General features: G+C 52.0%; 1 protein-coding gene across 1 annotated transcript in view; it reads right to left on the minus strand.

The window, feature by feature from the left end:
- The window catches only part of KCNJ3 (potassium inwardly rectifying channel subfamily J member 3), a 56,549-nt gene extending 40,531 nt beyond the window's left edge, over positions 1 to 16,018 (minus strand). Inside the window, exons 1-2 of the mRNA XM_072874263.1 lie at positions 15,301 to 16,018; positions 9,613 to 9,829 (exon numbers count right to left, since the gene is read on the minus strand). Of these exons, the coding sequence (XP_072730364.1) occupies positions 9,613 to 9,829; positions 15,301 to 15,978 (895 nt within the window). The 5' untranslated portion in view covers positions 15,979 to 16,018. The remainder of the gene's footprint in view (positions 1 to 9,612; positions 9,830 to 15,300) is intronic.
- Positions 16,019 to 17,269: the final 1,251 nt, after the last annotated feature.

Raw genomic sequence — 17,269 nt, forward strand, 5'->3', positions numbered from 1 at the left:
CAAACAATTTTCATCAGCCAGAAGATAGCAAAGTGGCAAGCGAGGGCAAAAATGGATTTGTCAGAGCAAATCAGGTCAAATGGGTTTAATTTCCTTCTAAGGCAGAGGAACGGGGCTGCTGAGTAGGAGAGAACTGGACTGCCTGCAACAATACAATTTTTAAAATTTATTTTACAATAATATTAACAAACTAGAGGGAAAAATGAGAAAGATGCAATATAGGAGGAAATGGCTAAAAAGTGCAGCTCTTGGAAGTAGGAATATACTTGCTGCACCAATAGAAAGTGGAAGATTTTCCATTTATTTCCCATTAAATTCCGTTTAAGGCTCCAGGGTGGTCCCCGCTGCAGCACTGCTGCTCAGAAATGAACGTCTCCACCCTTTACAGTGACCACGGCTGGGATTTCGGGGGTGTCCAGGACCAAGGGGGCCGAGCCCCCCAGCCCTCAGGCAGCCCCATTCGGGGTGAACTCCACGGACCCCCGGGCACTGGGACTTCCCGCTGCTGCTCGCGAAGCTGCTCAGATGCGCTTGTTCTGCACCAGTGCAGCAACAGGAACAGGCAACTTGGCCCAACTGGATTTAAATTAGGTCGATAGTAGCAAGTGTCACTTTTGAGGGCTTCATTGAGGGTTAACAACAGGGTTAACAACAGGGTTAAACAATAAAGTCATTTGATGCAAATGACAAAGTCCCGCGGCCGCCGCAGCCGCCTCCTCCTCAGGTACCACCACCCGCACTCGGCCGGGAGGAGCTGCTCTTCTCGGGGCAAAACTGCCTGGCACTGAACGGAGATTTGGGGACAACCCCAAGCAGAGCTACCACGGAAAGAGCTATTAGAGAAAACAGGGACATGGCAAAACCAGTCATTCAAATTGCACCAGCAATTAAAATGCTTCCTGAACTAAGATAAAATTAGCCATCCTCAGATGAGTATTTTCATTCTTTGTTCAAACTATTTTGCAGGAACCTTCTTTTTTAGGATATGCCGCGCCTCGCTTCCAGACCTGGGCAAATAAAATGTCCCTCAGATTCACGGTGGCTCAAATTCAGATCCTGGCACAACCCACACGTGCACGCGAGTTGAACAGGTCTTTAAGCCGATCTTCTCGCAGACCCACAACAGCATTCTTGTGACTCCACTACCGGGGCTATTGTAGCCGAAGCTTTTTTCTGCCCAGAAATATGAAAAATCACTAAATCATTTATACGACTCAGTAGGAGAGGCAGTGATGGTAAGAAGACAAGAATAAAATGAAGACCTCCAATTTAGGCTTATTAACTGAAAAAACAATAGGCGAGAAACAGCACAATTTGAGCGCTGTAGAGTTTTCTTATTCGTTTATGAATTTGTCAGAGAGGGGCAATTCGGGTCTATATTTAGCAAGCAGCATCTCCATGTCCCTGCCTGCTGGTGGGTTTACAGGAGCAAAGTATTCCCTGCCCGGCACCGAGCACGAGAAAGCAACGCTCCTCGCAGCCACGTCACATTTGCTCCGTGAGAAATCCAAGCGCTTTGCCTTCCACACGTTTCCAACCAGCGCTCGCACAACAGCTCCGACCTGCCGGGGCTCGGCGCGTGCCAACGCCGTCCTCCGGCCCCACCGGGAGATCCTGCCCCCCGTGACCAAACCCAAAGGGCTCCAGCTGCAGGAGGGACGTAGCTCGCACGCTCGCGGGGAACGCGATATTAATATTTTTCTTCTTAGATACGTTCAATTTCCTGGAGGCATGGTGCAGATTTATATCAGAGATCAAGTTTTAGTGCTCCTGAGTTTTCTGGATGATTGCACATGTCAATCCCCCAGAGATTACGAGCTCGTGCTTAGCCCTCCAATACTTATTCATGGAAAAAATTGAACTAGATGTGTAGACTGATGGTACAAGGTCCATCTGTGCCAGCACACGTAGCACAAGATCAGCACAAGAAGGCTTGTTCAAGGAGAATGTATTCTGTTTGATTAAGCGTGAACAAGTATTTTTCGCAAAGACATGACTTCTGATGAATCACCAGTTATTCAGATTATATACGGTGAAAGGAAAGCTCCTGCAGAGCTCCCGATTAAAATCACTATCGTTTTTTCTCTCCTATATCTCCAAAGAGATCTAAAGGAAAAAAGGAGAAAGAGCCAGGAAGGCTTTATGCAGTGAAATTCAGTACTTGGGGGAATTGCTGCCTTACGCAACGGCTGCAAGTTATGTAAGGGATGCAGCTACCAAAACTGTTCTCTCCCAGTCGTGCCTCCTCAGAACTAGCACACCAACCCATACCCTTTTGCTACATTTTCCCAGAACCTTAAATCTTTTCATTAGCATTAAAAAATGCTTTTTTTCCCTTTTTTTTGGTCCAGCTGAGCCCTTTGGCTGTGCTGCACCTGAGCAGCAGCCACAGGAGGGGCGGAGGGAAGCTGGGCGATGAAAGTCCCAATTTCAGCACATCCTCGCTTTGACAGTGACGAACGTGGTTGCCTGCATGACCAACAAATATTGGTTTTTCCACTCACAGATTTCATGTAATGGTAGCACTGGAAAAAGATCTGCTGAACTGCTAAGACCACAACATTTTACGTGGCTATTTTATCATGTTTAGGCTATGCTTAGAAAAAAGAAAAAAAGAAAAAAAGCCACTTTCATTACGTAGAACTGCTGAATTGTTCTTTGCCTGTCACCTTCCCATCTAACGCACCTTACTGATGTCTCAGTACTAAAACAGCGGTGGAGTCTCCCTCCTTGGTGATATTCAAAAGCCATCTGGACATGGACCTGGGCAAACGGGTCTAGGAGGCCCTGCTTGAGCAGTGCGGTTGGACCAGATGACCTCCAGAAGTCCCTTCCAACCTCAACCATTTGTGATTCTGTGATATTTTGCAAAGAATTGGTTCAGAGAGATGATTTTTTTAAGCAAATTTAGCCATCAAGTTATCCCTGGCTTAGGCTGCCCAAGACCCTGGTCCCCTCCCACTGATGCAGAAGGTGAGGACTCCCCTCATCCCTTGCCAAAGACCACGATGAATAGGTCCACGACACGCGAGCAGGTCCATAATCCACCAAACCCAAGCTACCAGCAGCTTCGTGCCATCCTCGCGCAGAGAGGCGAACCCAGAGCAAGCGAGGAGCCATCGATGGTGGAGCAATGCCGGCATGCTCGGTGCTGGGCAGAGGTCTGCTCTGGACCTTGAGCTCCTCACTCTACCTCTCTATCTGAATTTCTATCCTGCCAATACAATGAGATTGAGGATACCTCATGAACACCAAGGTCTGGTCACAAAAACTACTGTAAGACAGTGGAGAAGGAGAGCGAGAGGGTGAACAAGGTATAATTTATAAAGTCTACCAGCTATCAAGTGATGCAACGTTTTGATTCTGGTTAGCTCCTCCATTAACTCCAGAGTATTTTCCCTCTCTTCTATCCTCCGCCCACAACGCTTTGCCCACATCTGCACAAAACCCCCAAAATCCAAATGGTAAGATAAAAACAGAATAAATATATTTTATGCTCCACCTTTAAAGCTGCTAAATTTGTATTGGGGTTTCTTTGAAGCTAAGCGACCTTGAGAATAATGCATAGGAAAAACATTTTTAAATAGCCCTAGAAATTATCTAAATCACATTAGCTTTCAGATCTGTATTACAGTTCTGTGTTCACTCAAGTTGTTTCAGTTTTGAAATCATGCCCGTGTAGCTGTTTCTGAGAGAAACCTTCCTATGGAGACCTACAGTTTCACAATTCAAGCTATTCATGTTTTTAAAAGTAAAACCAGTGGAATATGCCTTTGATTCCATCTCTATTTATTTAATTAAAAAGCCTGGCAGGCTGTTTGATTTCTTTAATCAGAAAATGATGTTAAAAGGTTTCCAAAACAACATTTAATGAGTTTTGAAAATGGATGCATATACCATTCCTGCCAGGTTTCTGTACGTTTCAGGTTCTTATTAACTGTTCATTTTTTTTGGTAATTTCAGCAGCTTATCGGTAAGTCGCAGGATAATACAGTAATTGTGAAAGGCTACGTACTCCTAAATGCGTGCGGAGGCAAAGCCCCAGGAGGGGACTCCAGCGTAAGAGTCAAAACTTGTTCTCCCCATGAACACCACCGGGAAGGTTTGCTGACAACGGAGCTTAAAATTCTCCATCACAATAATGTGAAATCAGGACAATAGGTTTTGAAAATAAACGCTTGGAGTGTTCTTCAAAATTATATGTTATCATAATAATGGAGGGGTTGAATATATATCAAAAATAATCCTAAATGATTAGCAATTACCCTTATGAATCATACCCATCTTTGGATTCTGAAAAGCCATTTGAACATCTCAGCTGTGAAACTCTCCCATTGCTGACTGACGCTCCAAAAAATGGACACACACCAAAGCCCAGCGCCAGCGCTGAGCATCCTCCAGCGCTGCCCGGGAAAGCTCCGGGCTGCTGTCGGGATGACCCCGGAGCGCTCCCCACGCAGGAGCTCTGGTCTGCGGGTCATGCAGGAGGCAGGGAGGAGAGGCAGGAGCCACCGCGGTTACCTCCAGCATCCCTGGCCGTGACCCCTCCCGAGACCTCCTAAAAAAAGGAGATATTTTGCTTCGGTTTCCTAAAAGGAAGGGCTGGCTGGAAAGGGACGGGAAGGGAAGGAGAGCCAGGCTCTGCTGAGCTCAGCCCTGCTGAGACCCCCGAGGGGTCTTCCCTCTCCCTTCCCTCGAGAGACGCGCTGGGTCCCCACCTTCCACGCGTTATTATCTCAACAACCTAAAAGCTGTAATTAAGGAGGGTAAGGAAAGCATAAAGAAATGTTTATATTTCCAGAAATTAAAATTTCAGTGACGAGGCAGTAAATTAACTTAATCAAGTTGGGAGGCATCTATGAGAATCATTTTTATATGATTTAATGAGAGAAGGCATCGGAAATGGTGATTTTAATCAGCCAAGTGGGATTTATAAGCAAGAAGATCCTGCTTAAATAACTCATTAGACTTCTCCAAGAAATCTTTACTGTCCCTGCAGACAGTCAAAACAAGATTTATTGTATATATTTACTAATTCTCTAAATCCCTTGGTAACATTGCATATCAAAAGTCAACTGATTAAAGCAGAAAACAAAGTCAAAGAAAAAAAAGTCTCCATAAGCACCTGCGAAAGAAAACCAAGAGGCTCTAAGTCCTTATCAGAAGACAGAGCTGACTCAAATCAAATGCTATTAGGCCTCCTAAATCCCTATTTATTATAAATACAAGGTTATATTAGAGAGAGAAATACTCAATTACCTACTAATACTTCTTACAATTTGTAAGACACCTGCACCCTGGCCCGCACCAGCCGGCGATACCGCAGGACTGGAACGGGAATAACATGGGAAACGGCAAAGTCAGGGGACTTACCCTTAAATTGTGCTGTCCTGGCATAGCCCATCTGACGAGATACGACTCCCAAACGCTATCTCCTACGGCACCATGCGACCACACGTGAATGCAGAAATGCGACAATATTGCTAAATATATTTTGAAATCATGAGTTATAGAGAGGTTAAAGGCTGAAGCATTTCAAAACACGTCGAGAGCCCAGAATCCACCCCACCAATCCTTCCAGTGGCTTTAATTCTCTCTTATTTTTTCTCTGTTGAACCAGAAATCTGCATTTATTTTACAGGTATTTCTGCCTCCTTCAGTTCCAGACTAAAGGCCGCTTCTGTCACATCACTACAGCCAGAAGAAGTGCTAAGTGTATACCATGAAATAAATATTTCTGTTATTATTTGTTCGCCGTCTAATTCTTGACGTTGGGGCCAGCAGATCTCCATAGGACACCAGAGACGCGCGTGAGTAACTCGGTTCTTTACAAAGGATGTTGTAGATCTGAGCGCAATTTCACAGCACTTTTCAGGCAGACACAGAAAATAATTTACTTGAAAAACAAACCAGGAGCGTAGGCTGAAAGCACTAGCTCCCCCTTTAAAGTCTGCAAGTTGAAGAACTTTGATGAATATCAAAGCCTTTTCCGTTAAATATGCTACAAATTACCATTAGCAAGGAGTCGGGGTAGGACCCTCCTACAGCCCAGGCAGGGGCTGCTCCGCTGCGGGACGCTGCAAGGACTTGGCAGGGGGAGCAAACAGTGCAATTCCTCTGCGCTGTGCTCCTGGGGAAGGTAAGAAAACCATTTATCTCCATGGTGTCGATGCTCTTCAAGTCAATTTGGGGGGGGGGGGGGAAGAAAAAAAAGAAAAGAAGACAACAGCTTCAGAAAATTGGCTGTATTATAAGGTTGCTTGATGACTACGTGCAGAAGCCGCATTATTTTATCAGATCCTCTGGACTGGTTGTCAAGTCAGGAGACGCGGCGCTTAAGCCAAGCAGCACATCTAGCGCTGGGGCAAGTTCCTCCTAAACCTGCTGCTCTGCTCGGCACACATCTCCCCACTTGGGAGTGAAGACATCCGAGTGAAATCAACTGTTTTCACAGGGAAACATTAGAGCTGCAGTCCAATTTTAAACACAAAAAATAGTTCCCAGGCAGGGTTTCCCAGGAGATGCCCCAATGGAGAACGCTGCCTTGGTGTGCAGCAGCACGGGGACACGGCCGCCGTGACGCCAGCGCGGGAAGGGGTGCGTGTCGCCGCCCGACTTCAGTTTGGCTTTTGGGCCTCTTGCCCTTGGAAAGAAGCCAAATGCCAAGACTGCATCATTGTACAAATTAATCCATTTTCATCACGTTCTAGTATTGAAATACAGTTTTCTGAGTTTCAAAATCCAGTTCAATTTCAGTTCAATTTAATGATACAAAATGATGATGATTTTTTTTCATGCAGTAATTGATAGGAGCGTAACGGATAACCACCGCAAAGGCAGCTCTCCAGGCTGAAAGGTGGAAAGTTCCTCACTCTGCAGTAAACATCTATTTTACCCCTGGGATGCAAGAGCAACCCAACCTAAGAACAGGGCTGTAGGAAAGATTTGCTCTCCGGAGGCTGCTGCCCTATCTGCACAGGTTTCACTCATAATTAAATTAAATACCGCTCCCAGTAGGATTAACAGAACACTGTGATTGTACTTCAAAACTCAAAATACAAGGCTCTACAGCCGAGGTGTAAGACGGCAGCCATCAGAAAGGACTTCCATACCACCGGAAGGGCTGGAAGGCGGGCAGGAGCATCGCCTGAAGTCATCCCAGACGTAACTCAACCTTCCCCTCCGCTCAGCCTTGGCCCTGACCTCCCTCTGCTCCTTCTGGGCTCCGCCGGACCAGACACACAAAGAAACCCTAAACCCCTCTCCCGTTCGGTGCAGATCGGTCCCCGCTTCAAACACTCGCGGCTGTGACCTCGGCTCGTTCGCAAATCAACCACAGTTTATTTAATCTTCCCCCAACCTACTTCCCGCAGGCTACATATTCATCATCCGCAGGACTCCCCTGAACTACACGCAGATCAATGGGGCTCGCTCGGCCCCTGTGAGACCCACCGGTACCACCACTGCTGTCTCTCCAGCCGGAATTAATTGGAAAAGCCTTTTCAAATGTATGACCTACTCACTGACTTTCCGAGACCGAAAAAAAAAACCCCCAAGCATCGTTTTTACATCTAACCAAAAATAGCGCCCTGGTTTCCAAACAACTGCAAGTTATTTCTGTTCTTCCCACGCCAGCAGACTTTAAGACTTGTATTGCACTTCTGGCATCATTTACACGCTACAGCGAGGGCAGGTAACTCTTACGCCGAGGAGGAAGAAAGCACAGACCAAGTCTCCTCCCGGCTTTATCTACAAAACATCCAACAGAGTAAGCTGCAAATTATTTTATAACATTTCTAATAACCCCCTTCAAATTATTGCTTCTGTTCTGGGGTGCCTGTGGGCTGGTAGATGCAAACCATAAGTTAAGACAGCTTAGATGGAAGATTTCTGCGACACATTATTTCCACAAAGAGAAGAAACCTATTTTGCCTAACATGTACTAACAATGATGTTTTCTCAGAAAACTGCCTCTGAATTAAATCCCTTTTACCTTAGCAGAGGTATTCAGGTACATATCCCATATGAAACCATTCTTCTTGACATATAATGTACATTCGCAAACACAAATTGCACACGTTTGCCTACATAGGTTACTGTATGTTCCCAGAGCAAGACCTCCGTCTTGCCACACGTGTTTTGGCTTTAAGGTGAATGACAGGGGAGGTGGAAACGGTAATAAAGAACCCGCTGGAAGAGCACCAGGATAGAGACGGGTCCCGGCTTCCTGCAAGTTTTAAACCTACTAAGTGTCCACCCCTCCTCTCTTAAAAAAAAAGGGCATCCTTTAGACGAGATTGCCCCTGCCCCCGCGTCTGTTCTTGTTTTCTTTACCTCAACCAGGCTCAGCAAAAGCTACCTACTGGAAACCATCAGTGCGAAGTGCTGCAGCCTAAAATAAACCCGCAGTGCTTGTGCCAACGGCAGTGCCACGCAGCCAGGCTTCTTGCCCCTCACCACCACCTGCGGCTTCCACCTTCGGATCTACGTGCTCTCGCCATCGCCGGCATCGGCTCTCCGCCAGCCCGCCTGCCCTCCAGCTCTCTGCTCTCCTCCTCCCTCATTTACTCACATGTTTAAAGATGTTTTTAACTTTAAACCCCTTTCGTCCCTCCATGTTTTATCGAGATAGAGCACGTTTTGCTCTATTTTACCCAAAATTCATCTCATCTTATAAAACTAGGTCACAAAATTTGCAAGTTTATATGAGTTAGGCTTTACAGATCCAGAAAATACCACCGTTTTTTTATGTTCTGTGTATAATGCCTAAGTCTGAAAAATTTACAAAAATAAACTCAAAAGTATACAAACGCACCGCTTTGTTTTAAAATTCTAACGAGTTATTTACAAAATCCCTTTTCTTCAATCATTTCTGTTTTAAAACAGTTCTGCTAGAAAAAAAACCCAAACAACAACCTGGAGTGCTTTGGTCTGCGTGTCAGCCCTGAAATCCTCACACGAGCCAGCTACGCTAACAGCAGGGAGGTTTTCTTGAAATATCGGGGAGTTTTTCTGGACCGGCACGGACGATTCACCTCTGCTGGCCCCAGCCTCCCTGGGCACCGGGCTCAGCTACGAGAACGCTGCAGCCTGCGGCTCCCGGACGTTGCCTCCTGCGCTAGGAAAGCAGTCCAGCGCAGAAACGCTGGGACACCAGCGTACGGACCGAAAAACGACCAAAGCTATTCTGAATATTCCCCGCTAAGCGCTCCCCCGCGGCAGGCAGCAGCCTGGGACGCGAAGCAAGGCACTCGCATCTGCCTCCAGCCCGGGCCGCAGCCGCAGCATCGCTGCCGGGCGATGCCGCAGGGAGCACAGCCCAACCGGCCCCGCCGCCGCAGCCCCTGCCCGCGGCGGCAGCCGCGACGGAGGCTTCTCGGCCTCGCTGGGAGCACCGCAGCGCGTCACCTTGGTAACAGACACATTGCCAAAAATCCCTCAAACATTTCCACTTGGTAGGAAAATACAACTTTGGCTGTCTCGAAGCATTTGCAAAAATGTGACCGTGTCGTTGGAACAAAGGGCAATCTGAAGCGCCCAATTTTTCGAACGCGGACGGTGAGACCTGCGGGGTGACATCTGCTTCGCGGAGCGCTTGCTGTCTCTACTCACCCGTCGTTTCCACAATGCCCTCCAGGATGACGACGATCTCAAACTGCTCCGTTTGCATGCTGCGCTGGGAGAGGTCGTAGAAGGGGCTCTTGGCATCTATCACGTGGCAGATGGTGAGCGGGGACACGAGGAAAAGCTGGTCGGCCCCCGTGCTGAAGCCCACGTCCAGCTCCAGCTGATCGAGCGGGAGGAATTCGCCCTCCGGGGTCTGGCGGGACTGGACAGGCAGCGAGGGGAGAGACAGAGAGAAAGACATCACTGCTGGAGCAGCCGTCGCCGAGGCACCCCGACAGCACCCCGCATCCCTGCCAGCGCTCTGCACCACCCGTCACGCGAGGCAAACCTCGGTCCAGCCGCGTGGCCGCGACGCGGGTGGAGACCCAGCGCTGGCCGCGGAGAGGAGGGATGAATCATTTCTAACACGCATCTTCAAGCAATTGCAGCTCACCAGCACAGGAGCCCTGGAAGGACACGGGCCACCGACCCGAACGATGGCTCTGCCACCGACCCGCAGCGTCACCCACCAGGAGGGGAAGACGCCGCCGGCGTACCTCGGGGCTCTGGCAGGCAGAAGCCACGCAAAACCTCACAAAATCCCTGCTGTGACACCGTGACCCCAGGCAAGGGCTCGCAACCAGCCCTTGGGTCCCTCCACAAACAGAAACTCCTTTAATTTAATTACCAACTTACCCATGAGAGAGAGTTCCCCAGCGCTGGCTAACAACAACCCACATCAGCCCCAAATCAGCTGAGCACACCGTTCTCCAGGGAAGTTTTTAGATCCCTGTCCGTTTGACAGAAGAAGCCTGGAGAAGGGGATGCTGTTACTGCTTTAGTTAGAGCTGCCTGCTAAGACACTACAAACCACAATTTAACAGCTACAGAACAAGTCCATAAAATCACGCCTAGGGCTGAAACCTCAAATTCAGCGCTCCGGCTCATGCACCGCGCTGCAAGCTTCGCAGCCCTACTCCGTACGGAGCACTGCGATCAGCACAGCCCTGCCCCAGCGATCCCCCTCCAGCTTTGGTTTCTTCTCCCCACGTTATGAATAGGCAGGAGCAGAACATTATAGCCCTTCCCGGTCATTACTTTTATTATAGGATTTTCCATTATTTGCTACTCAGATTTTAAAAAGAAGTTTTACAAACTGTTGTATTCATCATACACAGACAAAACCCAACGTTAAATCACTACTCGAGACGCGTTTCCATCATTCCCGACATTTTGAGCCGACGCGAAACTTCCCCCATGGAGCAATACCACTGACTTGAAACGGGATTTTTTTTTTTTTTATGGGAGCACGATCACGCTTGCAGGAAGAAGCGTAATCTTTCCCCTAACTTCTCCTCTAACTCCGTTTCCATTCTCCTCATTATTCGGACCCGCTGCGCTCTGTATGTAACTGGATGGGGTGTAGATGCCCCGCTGGACAGGGACCAGCACGGCCGTCACCTCCGGACTATCAGCGCTCCTCCCAGTGACACCAGCGGCTCCCAGAGAAACCCAGTCCCGTGCCCCCGGTAAAACGTCCGGCACTGGCAGCTGCAGGGGGTGGGAGGATGCCGGGTGCCCCCGGGGCACGGGGCAGCCCCAGCAAGGGGTGCAGCTACGGCCGAGCCCCCCAGGGTCGGAAGCGGTTGGGAGCCTAAAAGCAAACGGCAGCAGACAGAGCAAAACCGGATTATGCGCCTCGTTAAGGATTTGGTTTCTATTTTTAAATTTTTCCCTGAACGGTGGCTGGATTTGAAGGAGATCTAATCCCAAACAAACAATCGTGCCTTTCGCTGCCCTGAAGTTTCGGCTAAGAAATGTGCTTAAATTTTTGTGTGTGAAAATTCAGATTTATCACACCTGCCTCTGCCACCCCATCCTAGCACACGCCGTGCAGTTTTAGATAAAGACATCAGAGCCAAGAAACATCTAGAGCACATCTGCATAAATATCCTGCCTGCGGGGCTTTGTTTGTTCTTTCTTTAGAGGCAAGTCTACTTTTCAATAAAAAGACAAAAACGCGAGCAAAGCACCAAATAACACCCGTAAGCAGGGCAAGGAGCAGCTCCAGGGAGGGAACTGCTTCCATCAGACATCCCACCCCCCTACAATGTTGTTACAGCCACAGGGGAGGCGAAGGCTGGCCCATTTCTGGGTGACGTCGTCACTCTGGGGACACCGAGACCCCCTCACCCGGGTTGCCTTTGCCTTTGCACAGAGGAAAACGGTGGCCCCGGGTCAGACCCAGTGAAACACAATTAGGAATGGCATGCACCAGGCCTCGTTATGAAGGCTAAGGGTTTGGGGCAGCCCTCTGAAGGGCTGGTTAAAAGCTCTGGCTCCTGTATTTAGGACTTCAGCTACCACCGCTACCGTCCAAAATGTTTTGGCTTTGCGTGGCACTTCTCCATGGATGCTTTCCAAGGAATACCCAGCAGTACCTGCCCCGAAATCTCAGCCTGAACCGACCAGCCAAAAACCCCCTACCAACGCACAGGAGAGGACGACAAAGCAGGGTGAACTATTATTTTGCAAAAAATTCCTCTATAATGGACATCTTAACAGATGGAACAGTGATGAAAAAGGGGAGTTAAAGACAACGCGGTACTTGAGGGACACGGCAAAGCCCAGAGACAGAGGCACAAACTACAGATGGGGTGAAGAAAATGATGGGGAAGAAAGGTTAAAAATGGGTGGGCTGGGCTGCTGCCTGGGTGCCACGAGCTGTAACCGCGGCTGCGGCGCGGGTGGGACCTTCTCCCACTCCCACGGCACCGTCACCCTACCACCGCTTGCACTGGGGCTCGTGGGATTCCTGGGGAATCCATCACATCTGTCACAAAAACCTCCCATTTTACGGCCGCAGGAAAATCAGGTGTTACATTATTCCGCTGTGAAGTCATACCCATGAAGTATCATTGCCTCTGCTCTGAGGGAATCGAGATAAAGACTGAGAGCTAAAATGTTATAGACAAAACAAATCTTATTTTACAACTGCCCCTGAGTTACCGGCAGCGTTCAACCCAAGGCAGGGTGTGAGAACTCGTACTATTGACTATTTTGCTATTCGAGCAAAATACATTTGCCAAAAGAAATGACCTTGAGTGACTCTTTTGACTCAATGTAATGTAGGGAGGAAAGTACAGGGCTTCTAAGTTTCACTCAAGTTCTTTACAATCCTGGAGATTCATTTAAAAAGTGAATATTACAGTGAATGACTCTTTGCACTAACTTGCCACTTTTAAGGCCTTGTATTTGTTTTTTTTTCTCCAGTATGGTCTAAGCTTACCAGGGAATAAAAAAAAAAATTAAGAACAGTCTATTGGGATTTCCAATTTTACATAGATTTTGCAAGCAGAATAAGCTTTTACCAAAAAAAGAAGCATTTCAGCAGAAAATCTATGAGCAGCCCTACAATCAATTCTGCCCTCCCGGTTTTGCACTAAACCTGCAATAAACGCTATACGCAAAGCAAAGCAGAAACACCGAAGCAGCAATCCCCCTCTGCCACAGACTCGTGCTCCTGCAAGCCGGAAAGACTGTCCGTGCGTGGCAGCACCCCCTGGAAGGGAGATCGCTCTCCCTGCCGCAATCCGCTTTTTCCCCTCTTTTTTTTGGCCAGGAAGCCCGGCCAAGCACCGCTCCCCCACCGCAGCGACAGGACGTACCCTGCAGAGACGTTTGGTGGGGGATGCGCAGAGCCAGCTCTAACTGTATCCACAGAAAAGCCGTATTTTAGCCCTTTATTACTCTTCTCCATCTCCCTCCACATGTCTAGCTGCCCGTGTACGGAGCTCCTGCGGGCTGGGCAGCTTCGGGCCGGGGGAAAGCCCCTCAGCCCAGCAGGCAAGGGGCACTGCGGGATGCCGGCAGCACAGTGTGCCACCACGGCCACGATGCAGCCGCCGGCACCGCCGGTGCCACGTCAGTGCCATGCCTCACGAATGGCCTTTTCCTAACACGACTGAAGCTCCGCGACGCAGGGACAGCTTGCTTTGTTGGCGCTGCTGCTCTGGTAGGGTTCCCTGAGCTCCTCTCGGTTTCTTGCTGGTTTTTACACAGCTGAAAAACCTTCACCTCTGGCACTGCTGTCACAAAACCAGAAGAAATGATGGCTACGAAGCCGCTCTTTCACATATTTAAAGTTCAGGAGATTTTTTGGAGCCACACTAAGTTTTAAGCTCCAACTTTTAAAATTCCCCCTGTGGCACGTCTGGATACAAAAAGGGCTAATTTCAAAATTTGTAATGGAAATGACTCATTTTGATTCTTTAAAGCTATTAAAGATGTATGTCAAATGTAACGGTCCGACCTCTCCCTAGTCAGGATGGCCTCGTCACACAAGGCAGTTGGAGGGGTCACCGTGGTGCCCTCTAAAGACAGGATGATTACTTACCAGGCTAATTGCACGTCATTCAATTTACCCATCTAAACTTCTGACACGAGGAAACAATCAGGGATAGCTCGTATCAGGGAAAAGCGTAACTGATTATTCAATCCTGCTGATTATTCAAAAAGAAAAGAACGGGAATAGATGCCGCCAGGTCAGCTGCAGCAAGTGCATCTTCACCGGTGTTGGTCCCCAGCTACAGCAATCATCCGGGCACGGCAGGAAGGAGACAAACTAAATTATGGAGATTCTTTAAATTCCTCTTCCCCCCCGCTTGTCGAGTGCGAGCACTACCCCTCCTTTTGGCCACAGACTCCCCCATGGCTTGGGATGCAGTGAGGGTTCTGCAACCCTCACCGAACGCAGCGGTGATCCTGCCTGCAAAACCCCCGTCGCAAACACGTATTTGGGCCAAAACATGACAACTTCAGAAGCCTCTGAGCAAAACGCACTTGTGCTTCGTCGCATCCGGGCGCAGCGGACGGGGGATGAGCATCCCTCCATGGGGGGCAGCCAGAGGAGCGGGGAAGAAAGCAGGGGGACCCCGCCTGCCCCTGCAGAGCACCCACCCCGAGGGCAGGGCACCCACATCCCCTGCAGAGCACCCACCCCGAGGGCAGGGCACCCACATCCCCTTGGCCATGGAAACATGCGGGATGCCCTGCACGCGTCAAAACGTCACCCGAGTCGTCCCCTTCCACCCACTCCACGCTTACTGCATCTCCCCCATGAATATGCGGCCGTTGTTGCAAGTCTCAAATAAACACTCAATTTTCCCTGGACATACAGGGCCATTAGCACGATTTTTAAAAGTCTAACCCTGGCATTCTGCTTTCCATGAAGTTCATGCACCGTATAAATAAAGTTCTGCCTGACTGGACTCACCGTTGCCCGAAAGCACAGCAATATGCCAGAAAGGCAAACAGCTTTCTTTTAAAATGCACACCAAGGAATTCAAGCTACAAAGTATTTCCTTGTCAGAGAAACGTAGCATTTTATAGAAATATAGAAATATATAAATATGCATGTAAGCCCAGTGCTGAACATAAATATTATCCTACAAGGCTGCCGGTAAATCAGGTGGTTGAGAGTAAATCTGGTGCCTGACGGCTGAGCCTGAAGAGCATCGCAGGGACACGGAGGCAGCCGCGGGCAGGAGCGAGGGACGGCGAAGCTCTCCTGCCGAAAGGGCGCTCGGAGAGGCCGGCAGCTCCGGGGCAGCGCAGAGGTGGGGACGCGGAGGGGGACGGCGGGACGCCCCCGGGGGACGGGCAGCGGGGCGAGCGTGGCAGGACCGCACTTACTTTGAGCAGCTTGCAGCGGATCTGCGCGGAGACCATGTGGCTGTTGCGGAGGTTGCCCACCCTGAACATGAGGGTGAGCTTGCCGTCCCGCATGGAGATGGCGGCGTGCTCGCTGAACATCAGGGTCTCGGCCCTCTTCTTGGGCTGAGACATCTTGATGAACATGCAGCCGATGAGGAAGGCGTCCACGATGGAGCCCAGGATGGACTGGAAGAGGAAGAGGATGATGCCCTCGGGGCATTTGTCCGTGATGTAGCGGTACCCGTAGCCGATGGTGGCCTCAGTCTCTATAAAGAAGAGGAAGGCGGAGGGGAAGTTGTACACGTTGGCCACGCAGGGGGTGTAGCTGTCGTCGTGCGCCTTGTTCAGGTCGCCCCGCATGTAGGCGATCACCCACCACATGGAGGCCATGAAGAGCCAGGCCACGGTGTAGGTGAGGATGAAGATGAAGAGGTTCCAGCGCCACTTGAGGTCCACCAGCGTGGTGAAGAGGTCCGAGAGGTACCGGCTGGTCTCGCCGCCCAGGTTCCCGTGCTGCACGTTGCACCGCCCGTTCTTGTCCACGAAGCGCTGCCGCTTGCCCCGCGGTGCCGCCCGGGGCGGGGGCAGCCCCCCGCCGCTGGCCGAGGTGCTCACCACCTGGTACTCGTCCCCCAGCTTCCGCCGCAGCGCCGACATGCTCCGCTCCGCTCCGCGCTGCTCCGCGCCGCCCCGCGCCGCGCCGCGCAGCGCCGCCGCCCGCCCCGCCCCGCCCCGCCCCGCCGAGCCCGGCCCGGCCCGGCCCGGCCCGGTCCCGCCCGGCCTCCGCGCCCCGGCTCAGCCCGGCCCGGCGCCGCCGCTCTGCGGGCGCGGGGGCACCGCTCTGCGCGGCCGCCACCCACGCGGAGCCGGCGGCGGGGGCGGCGCGGCCCCGGCAGGGCGCCCCCCGCCCCCCGCTCCGCCCCGCGCAACGCCCCGCGCAACGCCCTCCGCAACGCCCCCGCTCCGCCCCGCGCTCCGCCCCGCGCAACGCCCCCGCGCAACGCCCCCCGCGCAACGCTCCCCGCTCCGCCCCGCGCAACGCCCTGCGCAACGCCCCGCGCAACACCCCGCTCCGCCCCGCGCTCCGCCCCGCGCAACGCCCCCGCGCAACGCTCCCCGCTCCGCCCCGCGCAACGCCCCGCGCAACGCCCCGCGCAACACCCCCGCTCCGCCCCGCGCTCCGCCCCGCGCAACGCCCCCGCGCAACGCTCCCCGCTCCGCCCCGCGCAACGCCCTGCGCAACGCCCCGCGCAACACCCCCCGCTCCGCCCGCGCAACGCCCCCCGCGCAACGCTCCCCGCTCCGCCCCGCGCAACGCCCCGCGCAACGCCCCCGCTCCGCCCCGCGCACCCCCGCGCACCGCTCCGCGCACCGTCCTGCGCAACGCCCCCGCTCCGCCCCGCGCACCCCCGCGCACCGCTCCGCGCACCGTCCCGCGCAACGCCCCCCGCTCCGCCCCGCGCACCCCCCCCGCGCACCGCTCCGCGCACCGCCCCGCGCAACACCCCCCGCTCCGCCCCGCGCACCCCCCGCGCACCCCCCGCTCCGCCCCGCGCAGCGCCCCGCGCCCCGCCCCGCCCGGCGCCCCCGCGTCCTCAGCGCATTCCTCCTCCCGCCCCCTCATCGTCCTCCTCCGCTCCCCTCCGCTCCCCTCCCCGCCTCCCCGCCGCGGCGCAGCACCGCCGAGCCGCGGGACCCGGCCGGGAGGGGAGAGGGGGGCCGGGGCACCCGGCTCCTTCACGCTGCATCTGGCTTTTATTTTTCTCCGCCCTTCAATCCCCCCGCTTCGCTCAGCGACTGGAAGAAAATCGCTAGGAGTAACTGCAAGGCCAAGGAAGACCCCTGGTCAGCAAAGCTAATTAGCGGGATGCAAAATGCACGTTAGCGAGAGCAAAATCCCTGCCCGCCAAGCTGCCCCAGCAACACACGGCGGGCTGAACATTCTTCG

The sequence above is a fragment of the Ciconia boyciana genome, chromosome 10, assembly GCF_034638445.1.
Source record: "Ciconia boyciana chromosome 10, ASM3463844v1, whole genome shotgun sequence".
NCBI lineage: Eukaryota > Metazoa > Chordata > Aves > Ciconiiformes > Ciconiidae > Ciconia > Ciconia boyciana.